Raw genomic sequence first — 13,696 nt, 5'->3', positions numbered from 1 at the left:
CGTAATAAAGATTATAATATTCTGCTATTCTACTGAAAATTTGTAAAAAACAAATGGTTGAATTTTACTGGAGACTTATTAGAACCGAAACTAGACGCCGAAGCTAGTTACTCATGTGACGAATGATTGTCCGATGGGCGTGATGGCACAAAGAATCCCCGTGGCGACGTGGCGCACCTGCCTGACATGTTTATGTGCCAATCACCAAATTTACAACTACCCCAAACACCGACGTGCGGAAATTAAATCTTTTTACTGTCAGGCGGGCGCCCTTTACACAAGCTTTGGCATCAACGCATCGAATATCAAAAGTTTTATCCGTTGAATCTCAACCCTTTCTTAACAAGCTATAAACGTTTAAATAATACTTATTTTTCGAATGTTTCAATGAAATACAATCGCAATTTTAAATTACATTCAAATATGTACACTGTGCGATTCGGCGCCGGCGCAGTTGCACAAAGCGGCTTAAATTGCAACAGACGATACCGGCTGGCAATCCTTCAGTAATTTAGTTGACAGTTAGTACGGGACCGCCATAGGACAAAGCTTATCTCGCCGCCGCATCTAAAGTCTATTATTCGCCTTTTGACGCCGTCCAATACGCACAACAGGTCGTTAAGATAATCAATACTAGCATTTTGATCACTTGCATTGAATGCGTTACTATTACTCTTAAGACTACTATGTTACTACTTTTATGATAGATTTTAATTTACAGTAGTTTAGTTGAGGTACTTGGCTGGTTTACTGTGTTATAAAATATGTTCTGTACATTAGTTTGTATATTACATGAGTAAATTATTATTGAACGAGACGCAGGATTGTTTATTTATTAACACTTCGTTGCAATTACATAATTATGATACAATTGACATAATTATATAGAAAAGGGGGTAACTGGCGGCCTTCATTATATATATCATCAATTAATAAATATACCTATATATATTATACAAAGTGCTACAACAGTGACTTATATAATGATACTATTTGATATATTTTTCCGTCATTTGTCAAAGTTCTTAGACTACATTAAAAATTTGTGACAAATTTATAATTAATTAGAGGATTATTAGTTTTATAATTGGTTCTCTGATTTAAAAGTTCACTAAGTGATCTAAATAAGTTCAGATATCTGAGAAAATTTATTGTTATTGTACCATAACAATTTTATCAATGTGTGTTGCAGTGTTGGCTTAGTGGATTTGACGTGGGACTCTCAAGTAGTCGTAAGTCGTAGGTTCTAAGTGCTGTACACCAATAAATTTGTCGTTAATTATGTAAACAACCGACATTTCGTCAGTGAAAAATTGACGACTGTGTCAGATGCACAAGAATCATTTACCAAAAATTAGAACTCAATTATTATTATTGTATTTCATTATCCTATTGTACTGTCATCTTTTACCCGCCCAAAATATGAATAAAAATGATATCAGAAATATCGGTGGCGAAGGCGGCGATCGTTAGGCTGCCGTCTTCGCATAAATCAAACAGTTTTATGAGAGCTCCCAATTTTTTAACTCGCAACTTAATGAAATGCGAGCACAGTATGGGACCCGACTAGCGACATTAAAAACGACAAACCATAAGGACGGACAGTTTCTAATTATAATCCTGTCAAAGCTGCTATATAAGAAAGAATTGATGGTCACCTGTAAACGGTGATTTTATCTAAAACGGCGATCTTAAAGATAGTAGCTAGTTTTTATTATGACTTTTCTAATTGGTAACTGATATCTTCAATCAACTTTTCATTTGTATTAATTTATTCTTCGTCAAATTTTAATATGTTGTATTCTAGATAACTGTTTCTGCTGTCTGTATTTATTTTATTTATTTTTTTATATTTCATAGCCCTTAAATTATATACACTAAACATATAGCCAAATATTTTACATAATATATATAAATAGGTTCAAACATATACGAAAAGACAAAATTAATAAAATTTATCAAATACATATAACCTAATTCGGCTGTGCTGTGTGGTGTGCATGAGGGGTGTGATCATATTGCAGGAGATGTAGCGGTATGGATATTCTTAATACTGCGCTATACAAAACTGGGTTTTTTGCATAGTTGGTGTTGAAGTGCAATTAATTTTGAGATGATGTAGTAGCATTATATCTTATTGTTTTCGTCGAGACTAAATCAATTTCAAAATGTTCACACGCGTCTTAAAAGTATTTTTAAATACATTTCATCTTAATTGTATGTATTTACAATCCTTAAGGGAGTTTAAATGATAATTAATTGATGTAAGCATAACACAAGAAAATTCTGTCATCTTAAAGAATAATGTGAATAGCAAATCCATCAAGTGCAGGATCTGCGGTTACCGTACCGTGATACCGCAATACCTAGAACCCTGAGGACTAATTACAAACGTATGTACCGGGGTTCATTATTCATCGGATCTTGGAACGCTTGTATTTTAGGAAACATTTCAAGGAAGAGATACTCGCGAATTATACTCGCAGGAGGGCTTTGCCGACAAAGAGGCCGCCGCACGCGAACCGCACTCGATTCACAATTAAGTTCGTGTGTGTTAATTGATATTAATTCGGCGTGTGTGGCTCAAGTCAGCGCTTCTAAGACATCAGTCTTACTCATTGAGTCATCAATCTATTGAGAATTGGCACTAGTTCTATCAGTATACAAACATGAACTTGTATATATCTCCCAAATATGACTAACATACGTTTAACAATGAGAATAAATATTGTTTTTTTTTTCTTACATAATTCGAGATTAGGTCCTTTTGGTTATAATAAAAACAATGCAGAAAAATACAACGTTTCATTTGTTGTCTAGTAACAAATGTATAGTGGGAGCTAGGAGTAAAGGATCCAGCTCGCTATTCGCTTATCCCAAGCGTAAATGATCAGTCATACGTGGAATCGCGCCAAGGTTGTGTAATGTGTTGAACTCAAACGCACCGCCCCTGTCACAGTAATTAGTGGATATGTTGCGACATCATACCAAGTTGACATTGAAATACATATTTCAAAGAAATTAACTTCGTGAGAAGAAAATAGTACACACGCTATCCCGTCTAGTGAGGGAGTCACCATGATTAAAAAGTACCAAGTATTAAATGTATGTCGCAGCGGCAAAGTACAGTCGATAAATACTAGTAAGAAAGAATAATCTTATTTATATAAAGTCCAATGGACGGAAGGAAAGAAGTTTGTGAGGAAATGATCGTGTTCTAGAACTTTCGGCCTGTTGAACAATGAACAGGTCTGAAAGATCCACAATCTGCTATCCTGTTAAGAACCTCTGAATTCAGAGTAGTAAAAAGTTGTCTCGCGCTTAAACAGTTTTCCGAATTGTGCCATAGTGTCGAACCTCGAACACCTCGAACAAAGATTTTCGTTACTTATAGTTTGATGGCAGTTTTACCAAACGATGCCATCTCTCAAAGGTCAAGTTCTTGTGAGCTATAAACATTTATGTCACGCTTATATGCAGCATGACTTATCACGAACGGTATTCTCACAAGCTTAACGAGTGGGTAACAACGACACCCGCCTGACACTTTTATTAAAAATTCGTGCTGTATTGCGCTCGCTCACCCATTTTTGAGTTAGTCTTTACGGTGTTCAGTGTAGAATTTGAACTTTATTGTTTGATAGTAAGGTTTATTTTTGTTTGTACACGTAAAAGGGTTGAATGCTTCAGAAGCATTGCTGATACAGATCATAGCGTGATGTCGCGATGGGTTCTCTGATGGTATCTCTCGCGCGGGTGGCTCTCGATGGTACTAAGGGAATTATCATTACATGCTTTGTTTGTAACTTGTTGGAGTATGAATAACAAATCATGTTTGTGGACAATATAGCATGTTCTATACTAAATCAGCATAAACATTTATCGTGACAAAAATATGGCTGTGATAAAATTGATCTAACGCTAGGGACACACAAGGGAACATGGTGCATGGATAAAACTTTTTTTTTTAAAGAAAATGTTCTTATTTCCATATAATCCAAAGTCGTATAAAAATGCGTAAGGTCAGGGTCCTTAGTATAATATATGAAATATCCAGAACGAATTTATGATTGGCTGACTACAATAGCTATAAGCATTATGTCAATTTAAAAACTATTTCGTCTCGTACTTTATGCAAATTAAAATAATTTAAACATTTTAGTCTAAGATAACATCAAATGTTTAAAATTTAAAATGGGAGTGTCGGCGTTACTGACATTACCATTTTTATTTAAAAATATATATTTAACGAGAGAAAAGCAAAAATATACCAATTTATTGAATGCCTTCAACTAAATTTCAGAAACGCGTTTGAATTTTTATGTATACGCCAATCTATTTACGAACAGCTCGAAGCGATATCCATTAATGATGTTTTATTTAAATCTGTCGTACTCGTGTTACCAACGATAATTTACAGAATACATAAACTTGTAAGAGATTTTTAAATTACATAAACATCTCACAATTTTAAACAAATAATTGTTACTTTAATTTAGGAAAGGTCCATTCAATAGATAAAAACGTAAATACTGTCTAAGACTTTATATATTTAAATAAAAATCAATATAAAAGCAACGCAAAAATAGATATTTAGGATTACGTATATGAAATATTTATGTTTTAGAATGTCAGATGTTTTGTACACACTGCTAATGACAAGAGAGGACGAGGCAGACATAAATTGTTAGAATACAACTTTTTAGACGCCTTTTAATTGTCTGTTTAAGTTATGCAGGCATGACGTTTTAATGAATATGTGCCCTTTCGTATTGCACTTGTCTGCTTTTATATTGACACCGCTTCGTATTAAAGCGCATTAATTATTAATTAAAACATAAATTGCCCAAATACAGTTTTTCTACGAGCGATACAAAGAAATATGTAAATCGTTTTATTTTACTGGTGAATTACATGTCGTTAGCGAACGATCGCTCGCCGTTCGGTCCGTGAGAATCCCTAACTTCCACGTAACATGGGTTAAACGCTTGTATCGAGAGATACCGATCTAACCCGGCTGCCTGTTGGCGCCATAAAAACAAAACACACGACCACTTTCTTCCCTAAATTATTCGAGGAATTTACGACGTTTCGACTGACAAAAATGTTATAACCTAATGAGAAATTATCATCAGACCGAGCTAGCAAAAAATGAATCATGCGCCGCTCAGAGATGACGCGGACCACATTTTTTAGTTCTCAATTCAATTTCTTCTTGACGTATTATTTTTTTACTCCAGTCGATTGTTTTAGCCACGGGAGCGGTGATGACGATGCAATATCAAAGTTCTTGACAATATTTTTTGTATGATTTATGTATACATTGCGGGTGCGTTGAGACAACTGTTAAGTCAGCTCGCTTAATGACTAGCAATCTACGTTGCTTTTACTGTCTTGGATAATCGGGATTGAATTCGTTTTCCTAAGGGACGTCGCGATATGATCATTCGGTGGCGTCGCTGTTCGGCGCGTGCTTTAGATTCTTGCCCCTTCACGGAATTATCAATTACCTACAATGACGTTACGCTTTTGTCTCAACGACAATCTTACGTCATCTAAGCCTTTATTACTGTAAACGGTCACAATCAATTCTCCCAAGTCGCACAAACAACTTCGTTTTACGGATATTAGGATTTTATAGTGATTGCGTGAAGTAAAATTAAGCAATTTAGCGTTCTCAAAGACTAAATGTTTTTACATTTAAAAAGTTTCAACGATTTTTATCTGTCTACGTGCCGTACCATTTATGTATTTTTATTATGCAGATGAAGTTGATTGCGTCTGGATTGCATATAAAAAATATTTTAATTATTTCTTGCTTAGGCGTATAATTGCACTATTTCCTTGGCGAAAGACAGCTCATCCAATTATCAACTGATCAGGAATGGGTATGTGGACGTCTGCTGTCAATTTTTCAGGAGACAGTGAAGAGTGACGAGTAGAAGTATGGGGCACTTGAGAGTTGGCTGTCATAATCTGATTATTAGTGCTGCATGCGCTGGGCGGAGCACGCGGCGGGCGGCCGACGGCACCGCAGGAGGTCGGCGCCCGCGCACCTCTCTCTCGCACTCGCTCCTTTGCCAATATGGCAGACAGGGAAGGCGGATACCCACTCAGCAAGCAGGCGACAAACAACCTATGGTAAAACAAAAGGAATGCTGGAAGAGACGCTTTGAGGCGCCGGCGCCGAATCCCGCGCTCTAATCACCCATTTTAATTACGACACATATCAAATCAATTAATCGGTATTTATGTTAAGACAAGCGGCAAGCGTATGTTATGAACGTGATTCCGTAGATAGATCTCAGCGATATCATCGAATCTCCCGAATCTGATAAAACTGTACAACGATAAAAGTTAAAGCGATTGGAGCCGCCTGCTTCAAACATACTTATAGTTGGTACTCGCATTAACCACAACGGTAGAGAACATCTCAGGAATTTAATTATAACTTATGATTTTTTAAGCGAATTTGGGCGCTCCCTTCCCACTGAATAACACGGGAATAAATAACGAGTTTTTATACTGTCTGTTTGTTTTTAAAATGGCGGGAGGTCCGCGCGACGACACGCGAGCGTTCTGCGCCGGCGCGCCTCGCCCATTTGTCATATTTCGTTTCTTTTTTGAAAAAAGGCACTAGTCTAAGCATTTGTTTGTTTGTACAACGATTATTGAGGGTTTGTATTATCTTTGATAGCAGATGGAACGTGTTACAGTTCTGTGGTTTATTATTGCAGACAAGATTATTTATTTAGATGGATAGACCATATTTCAGATTATGTAAATGAGACATTTGAGATTATAAATTCACCAAAAACAGCTTCAGAGAATCTGTTAGTTTTTGTTTAGCTAATAATGATTTTTATTCCAGTTTACTATTAAGTCATTTAAAGTGAAATTATGTAATTATGAAAATATTAAAAAGGTACAGAAGGTATACTTGCAAGATAATTTAATTTAAATTACCAACGAATAAAGTTGTTTTCAATTAGGTATGATGTAGATAATTGATCCAAGGGTAATAATATAGCATGATAGATCTCTTTAACTTATTAAAGTTATTGAGTCATTTTACTTATCTTGTATGGCTACGTGACTTGTAGGTACCTATTATTCTTAAATGTGTTACCTCCAACAAGTATGCTTACAAGAGGGTTCTTAAATGTCAACTTTTTATAAGGGCGTTAACAATTGCCGTTTTAATTGGAAGCGAGATGTCTATCTTACGATGTCATGTTATGTTGAAGTTTACATATTTGTTGTTAGCAGGTGAGAAAACTCTATATTCTTTGTATATAAGTCGTGCGCATGGCCGCTGTATCGGCAGGTGTTAACTCTGCCCATATACGAGCCACGTTGCACAAACGAACCGCCCAAATTTCATTGTTTGCGCTTTCTATTTACGATTCAAGCTTTATAAACCCCCTCCCCCTCTAAAGACTTACAGTCTAGTCAAATAAAATCTAAAAGCACGCAACAATGTAAGCTGTTTGAGATCAAATGTGTGCATGATCTTCGAACGAAATAACTCAATTTCATGTGCGTGTACCACCTAGTTTAATAAGAGTTGAATATTTTGACCCATTTCGAGATGTGGCGCCACGTTCGGCGCCGACGCGCCCCTGGGCCGGGATCATCAATACAAAACAAACAAAAGTGACCTCTGGACCGGCGCGAGCGCGCGCAGTTAACGAGATTCACGAATAAAGCGGTAAATTATCGAAATTCTGGCGTCCAGCGCGGTGGTCCGCCGGCAGCGATTTGAAAAAAACGTGTAGAAGATGACAGGGCCTAAGACGAGCGGCTAATTACGCGTAAAAAAGTTCGGTTCGTGCGTCGCTACAACAAAGCAATGCCACACAACATCCACCACGCATGTGCGTTATTCAACTGCAAAAACTGATGCACTTCTCGGAGTACATTTAATTAGTTCACCGGATCTTTGAGTCCTGCAAACTGGACGTTTTGTCGCTATCATTGACCGATAATTACTGCAATTTTATTTTAACGTGAACGGATTCCTTCCAATGAAAATCCCGATTTGTCATTGTGGTTTTAAACGAGTCTTATCAGCCAGAGACAGATGGGCCTACAAACGCCCTCCCGAGCAGGAAACGTCGAAGGCGCCGAGATTGCCACGACTGTGTAATTTCTGTGTTCGCTTAACATTATCGATGAAAAAAAATAATTGTAGGGGTACAGTCGTAAAGCAAACAAGCTTATAATAAGGTGTAATTTGTGCTCGACCATTTAAAGAAATGCACAAATTGCTGTCGTGGCAGCTGTTTGTTTTGTCTATGATGGAGGTCCGGCCATACTCCCAAATTGTCCGTTAACAAGCACCGCGTCAGATTCGGCAGCCCTAATGGCTTTTCGTTAAGTTTTTGTTGGTATTTTGAAATTAATGGCGGATAACCAACATGTTTTAAGATTGTGCTTGAGGCTATTTTATGACAGCTGCTTTATTTGATTGCTTTTTACAAATAGATATGTTATTTTTAATTTAAAAAAAAACTCAGTACAAGTCAGATTATTTTCGGCGTCACTCTTAAACATTTATCAAATTTACATACTTTTGCATATATACTTATATAATAATTATAAATCACAGGTATGATCTTATATATTTTTTTGGTTCCTTTCACAGTCAATATTTGACACTTAATTGTGACAAATTAGACAAAAAAATTTATGATTGTCCAATTATAATTTTAATTGGTAACTGTAAAGGCTGTTCAGATGATTATAACAAATAGCTTAAGATTAATAGATAGATGTTTGCATGTGAACGTGACATAAGATAGTAATTATAGCGATAATAGACAATAGACAAAATAGTTGCTTTAAAAAAACACTTTTTAAACGGATTGAAGCTATGTATTATTATTATAAACTTATAATTATATACATAATTTTAAAAAAAAAAACCGACGTTTCGCGTGCTTTACAGCGTGCGTGGTCACGGTGAATTTAAAATTATGTAAATAATTATAAGTTTATAATTATGATACATAGCTTCAATCCGGTTAAAAAGTGTTTTCTTAAGGTGTAAAAGCTATGTTAACAAAAGACAATACTAAAATAGTTGCTCTTTTTTGTTTGTTTAAATAAATGAGTGTATAAGATTTAACAAGTTATTGTTTTTAATCTAAATTACATTAACTTATTATGAACTGTTGTATAATTGTTATCTCAAAGAATGTGTAAATGTTAAAATGTAATATTATTATATTACATTTAGTTTCAAAGGGGGAACGCTGCCAGTATCTTCGGAACCTTGCCTAATGGGACTCCTTTTAATAATATATTTTAGTTATTATATTTTAACAATAACTATTTGTTTTTTGTTATATTAATATATGTTAGTAGTATTATGATATATTATTTTACTAATCATAATCTCGGCGTTTGATCTTTTACAAAAAAATGTGTTACCAATTACAAATGGTATTTAAATTTACAATTTCATTTCTTGAATAATTTAATGAACAGCACTAAAAATGAGGAACTTGTGCACATACAAAAACTATATTTTTTATTATACCAAAGCTATTCTAATTTAGGTCAAAAATTTGTATGTAAAATTGTAAGAACATTATATTTTTCATATAATTATTTCAAATAACTGATTCTTCAGTACTACATTAATATGTATTTAAAACGGAAAAAGAAAAGTATTCGCCTACTGTACTAAAATTATATACCTATATCAGAAAACAATTATAGTCTAGATATAGCAAACGATAGACTACATAATATATACAAAAGTTCAAACACACACGAAATTTAGACAGAACTTTGTAAAAATGAATAAAGAATATTAAATACATTTAACTAAGCAATACCTAATGGTCTTGTGTGTAATAATATTTTTAAAGGGTACTCACCGTCCGCCTTTGGTAATGATCATTTCAGTGCCTATATCATGAAACCGTCTCCACAGATCACCATTCAGTAGTCGGGCTTCGCATACAGGCGGTTCTGCGTCTGCGCCTACTCTGTGTTCTATAAAAAAATACAATAAGTTAAATGTTAGTTTTTGGTAACGTCTATAATTTATTGACAATATCAAAGTTTAAAAAATTATAATAGGTATATCCTATAATACTTACTACTATATATTTAGTAATCATTTAAAAAAGTATAAATAAATTTATTCTCCGACAAAAAACAATTGATAACTTTTAATTAACAACCACTTTTATGGCCAGGTTATCTCTGACATAGGCCTTCCCTATTTTTTTTTATTATGTTGTCTTGGACTAGCCTTCTACATCTCTTCGGCAGCCATTTCCCCATCTTTTTCCGTGACGTCCCTTCTTGGGTAAGCATTCTAATTCATCTTTGGTCCATTTCTCTTTTTGCTCCATATAATTTAAGTCATTAACTAAATATTAATAAATAATGCAAAAGACACGTTTAAAAAAAACTTTTAATGATATTGATTGATTGAGTGACGTTACATTGTTATTAAGACATATAATCTAGGTAAATTGCTGAAAATATATTGCAATAAGATTTGTCCAGGTTATTTGCTTACAAAAAACAAAGATTTGATTTTATACTTATACATAAATAATTGCTCTTTTGACACATTGTAAATACTATACAATTTTATAAATATTAATGCTACTAATAAGAAAAAAATACAGTAATAATGTTTTATCTTATTACATGAAATTATTTGTATCCGACGGCTAAAAATTCTTCTAATCTAATCTAAAATTAATGTCGGTTGATATATAGTTACTAAGGCTCAAAAATCCATGACTTTTAAAGCATGATAAACATAGAATGAAATAACATTATTATTAATTAATTTAAAAAAAATAGGTATAATTATATTAATACTTTCTAGTTTTACTAGAAACATTTCCTTAATCTTAGCATACCAGAAGATTTTAATTATTTAGTTACTTTAGGCCAAAATATGGTAAGTACCTCTGGGGTGACTAGGTTTAAAAATATTCTTTGGAGCTGAACTATAAAATTCTTAGTGAAGTCAGCTCATCAACTAGCAATATTTAGAATCAATCCTAAGTGGAACGCATTTTCAGAGCAATTAAAATCGATGCTTATTACTAATTAAATCAATAAACAAACGTAGAATTCGTCTTCTCTCTTATTAATTTTTACGTACAGATAAAATATAAAGATATAATCAAATGTTTTATAATCCACAAAGAGAAGAGAGCCATTATCAAAAATTTAAGATTTTGTCAATGCGCAAATAAGCGTTTGCAAAATGCGCGGTGCCTTTGATCTGTGATTCACGTAGGAAGCAATCAAACAGTATTAAACGTTTGCCAATTCTCTCTGGCTTTTGACCGCTACAATTTGATTTGATGGCCTTGATATTGCGAGTTAGGTCATTTCGCGCCGTCATGGTATAAAACTTTGAAATTAAACATGAAAATACTGTTATACAGATATTATTTTGTTCCTAACATAGATCAAATGTAATATAAAAATATTTTATTTTTGTGTAATAACTGTACATCATACGTCTTCATCATCATACTACTACAACACATTGGGCCTTGTCAAGTAGTAAGCCCCAGTACAAAACAAGAAAAAAGAAATTCAGTTTTTGTTTGACTACTAAAAACGGCATAGCTATCTTTAAGTACACATAAATATAATACATAACTAGATTCCTCGTAGCGGGAATAAGTTGGCAGATAAGGAACTACTTACAAAATGATTTTTGCTAACCTCATGACGGGATGCTGGGAATTATAAAAATAATTATAAACGTGACAAAATGAGTCATGAAGGTCATTCATGTAGATGCAGTGTTAAGTAAAGTAATTCTTATTTGAAGTCATTGATGTCAATTATAAAATTTTCAATATCATTTAATGCAATTGCGTGACCTAATCAAATTTGACAAAGATTATGATTACTTAGTTAATTACCCATAAAAATCTAAACTAATATAAATAATGTTTTGTTTTTCATTTTGTATAATATATATAACTTGTAGTTAATTAAAAAACTACGGCGGAGGAAAGAAAACTATAAAAACTCACCATCATGCCATTAGGCAATTACAATTCAGTATATTAATATTAAGATATATAATGTTTCTAGGTAATTTTTTAAAAATATATACTGCAATAAGATTTGTCCAGGTAATTTGTTTACAATAAACAAAGATTTTATAGTTAAACTACTACATAAATAATTGCTAATTTTATACATAAATAATTGTTCTTTTGATACACTGTAAATACTACACAATTTTATAAATATTAAGCCTATCCTATCCTAGCCTATAAGAAAAATGACAGTAAACAATAATGTTTTACAGAAGGCATGCAAAACTTTTTATTACATATTAATAGTAATTACATTACAAATAATACATATATATTTTATAGTGCTACCTGATCCTTCGAACTTCGTTTTGCCTTAATTACGATCCGTATGCCAGCTTTTTAGTAGCTACACACTAACATTTTGCTATGCTACCCCATAGAGAGTTCGCTCTGCCAGAATAATAACCTAAGTACTAAAACTATTTCTTTAAATATATTTTCCGAGTTTTCTCTTCTATTAAAAACTTCCTCAGAGTTCAAGGAATAAGGAAATAAAATCTACTCAAATTGATCCAGCCGTCTGTACAATTTTTGTTTATAACAAGGATGAACACTATAAAATTATTTTCATGTTTTTTTTAAAGGCAAATTGCCTTTATATCCTGGCCGAATATTTAGACCATAAGTTTGTCACCAATTATAAATAACTTAACTTTGATGTTCTTATTATATGACATTATATAAATTGATATGATATTTGTATGCCTATTTACATATGGCTGATTGTGCGTATATTTGTAGTTGATTGATCTAATTGTACCACTTTCTTGGCATTTAAACGATTTATTATTATTAAATAATAATAAAATATTCCAGCTATATACGTCTATAGCATATATGTGTAGAAATATTTACATTAATTTGTTATTAGAATTGTAATACCTTTTGTGACTTTTAATAGAAAAGACATCAACGCGCGTCGCTCTAAACGTGTCCAGTTCTACTATTACCATGCGAATTAGTTATTTATTTTATAATGAATTAGCCAATTTTTTTTTCTTTATAATTTAATATGAAGATCATACAGTCTTCACATAAATATCCTAAAGGCGTTAGCTAAGTAATGTCCCGTCATGCTTATTTACATATTTTATTACACGAGAGTGATAAAGACAAAATAATAGAGTAAATAATAAGATAGTATTTTTATATTAAAAATAACTAATTACATATTTTCATTGATATTGTTTTTAGTAACTAAAGCTGTCTTTATTTAACTTCCAAATTTATTTGGCAAAACCGATTCCTGAATTTTTGATGATGATGTTATTAATGATGTTTATATATTCCATCACAAATTAATTTCTTTTGTCATTTTGAGGATTTCACATAACTGGTGGATAATACATTGACTTGTTTTTATGTAATATGCTTATTACTTACGCAATCCACTTAGGGAAGCAGCGTGCAGCATTTGCTGTCTCAGCAAGTATTCACTAAAATGGGCTTGATCCATCATCATTTTGAAAAATTCAACTATAAATGTCACTAGACCACTTCACTATAACATCTCCTTCACATGCAGTTCGAATTGTTCTATCAATTACAGTTATATACGACAAAACTTCTACAAGAAAAAGAATGCAACGTGCGTA

The 13,696-nt window shown here is 33.1% G+C and overlaps 1 protein-coding gene across 1 annotated transcript in view; it reads right to left on the bottom strand.

The window, feature by feature from the left end:
• LOC123720218 (T-box transcription factor mls-1) overlaps nt 1-13,696 on the bottom strand; it is a 31,631-nt gene extending 17,935 nt beyond the window's left edge. The window contains exons 1-2 of the mRNA XM_045676757.1: nt 13,485-13,696; nt 9,888-10,005 (exon numbers count right to left, since the gene is read on the bottom strand). Coding sequence (XP_045532713.1) covers nt 9,888-10,005; nt 13,485-13,563 — 197 coding nt within the window. The 5' untranslated portion in view covers nt 13,564-13,696. The remainder of the gene's footprint in view (nt 1-9,887; nt 10,006-13,484) is intronic.

This window comes from Pieris brassicae, chromosome 2 (assembly GCF_905147105.1).
Source record: "Pieris brassicae chromosome 2, ilPieBrab1.1, whole genome shotgun sequence".
Lineage (NCBI taxonomy): Eukaryota > Metazoa > Arthropoda > Insecta > Lepidoptera > Pieridae > Pieris > Pieris brassicae.
Note: the sequence above shows the minus strand (reverse complement) of the source record. Positions and strands in the feature narration are given on the sequence as shown.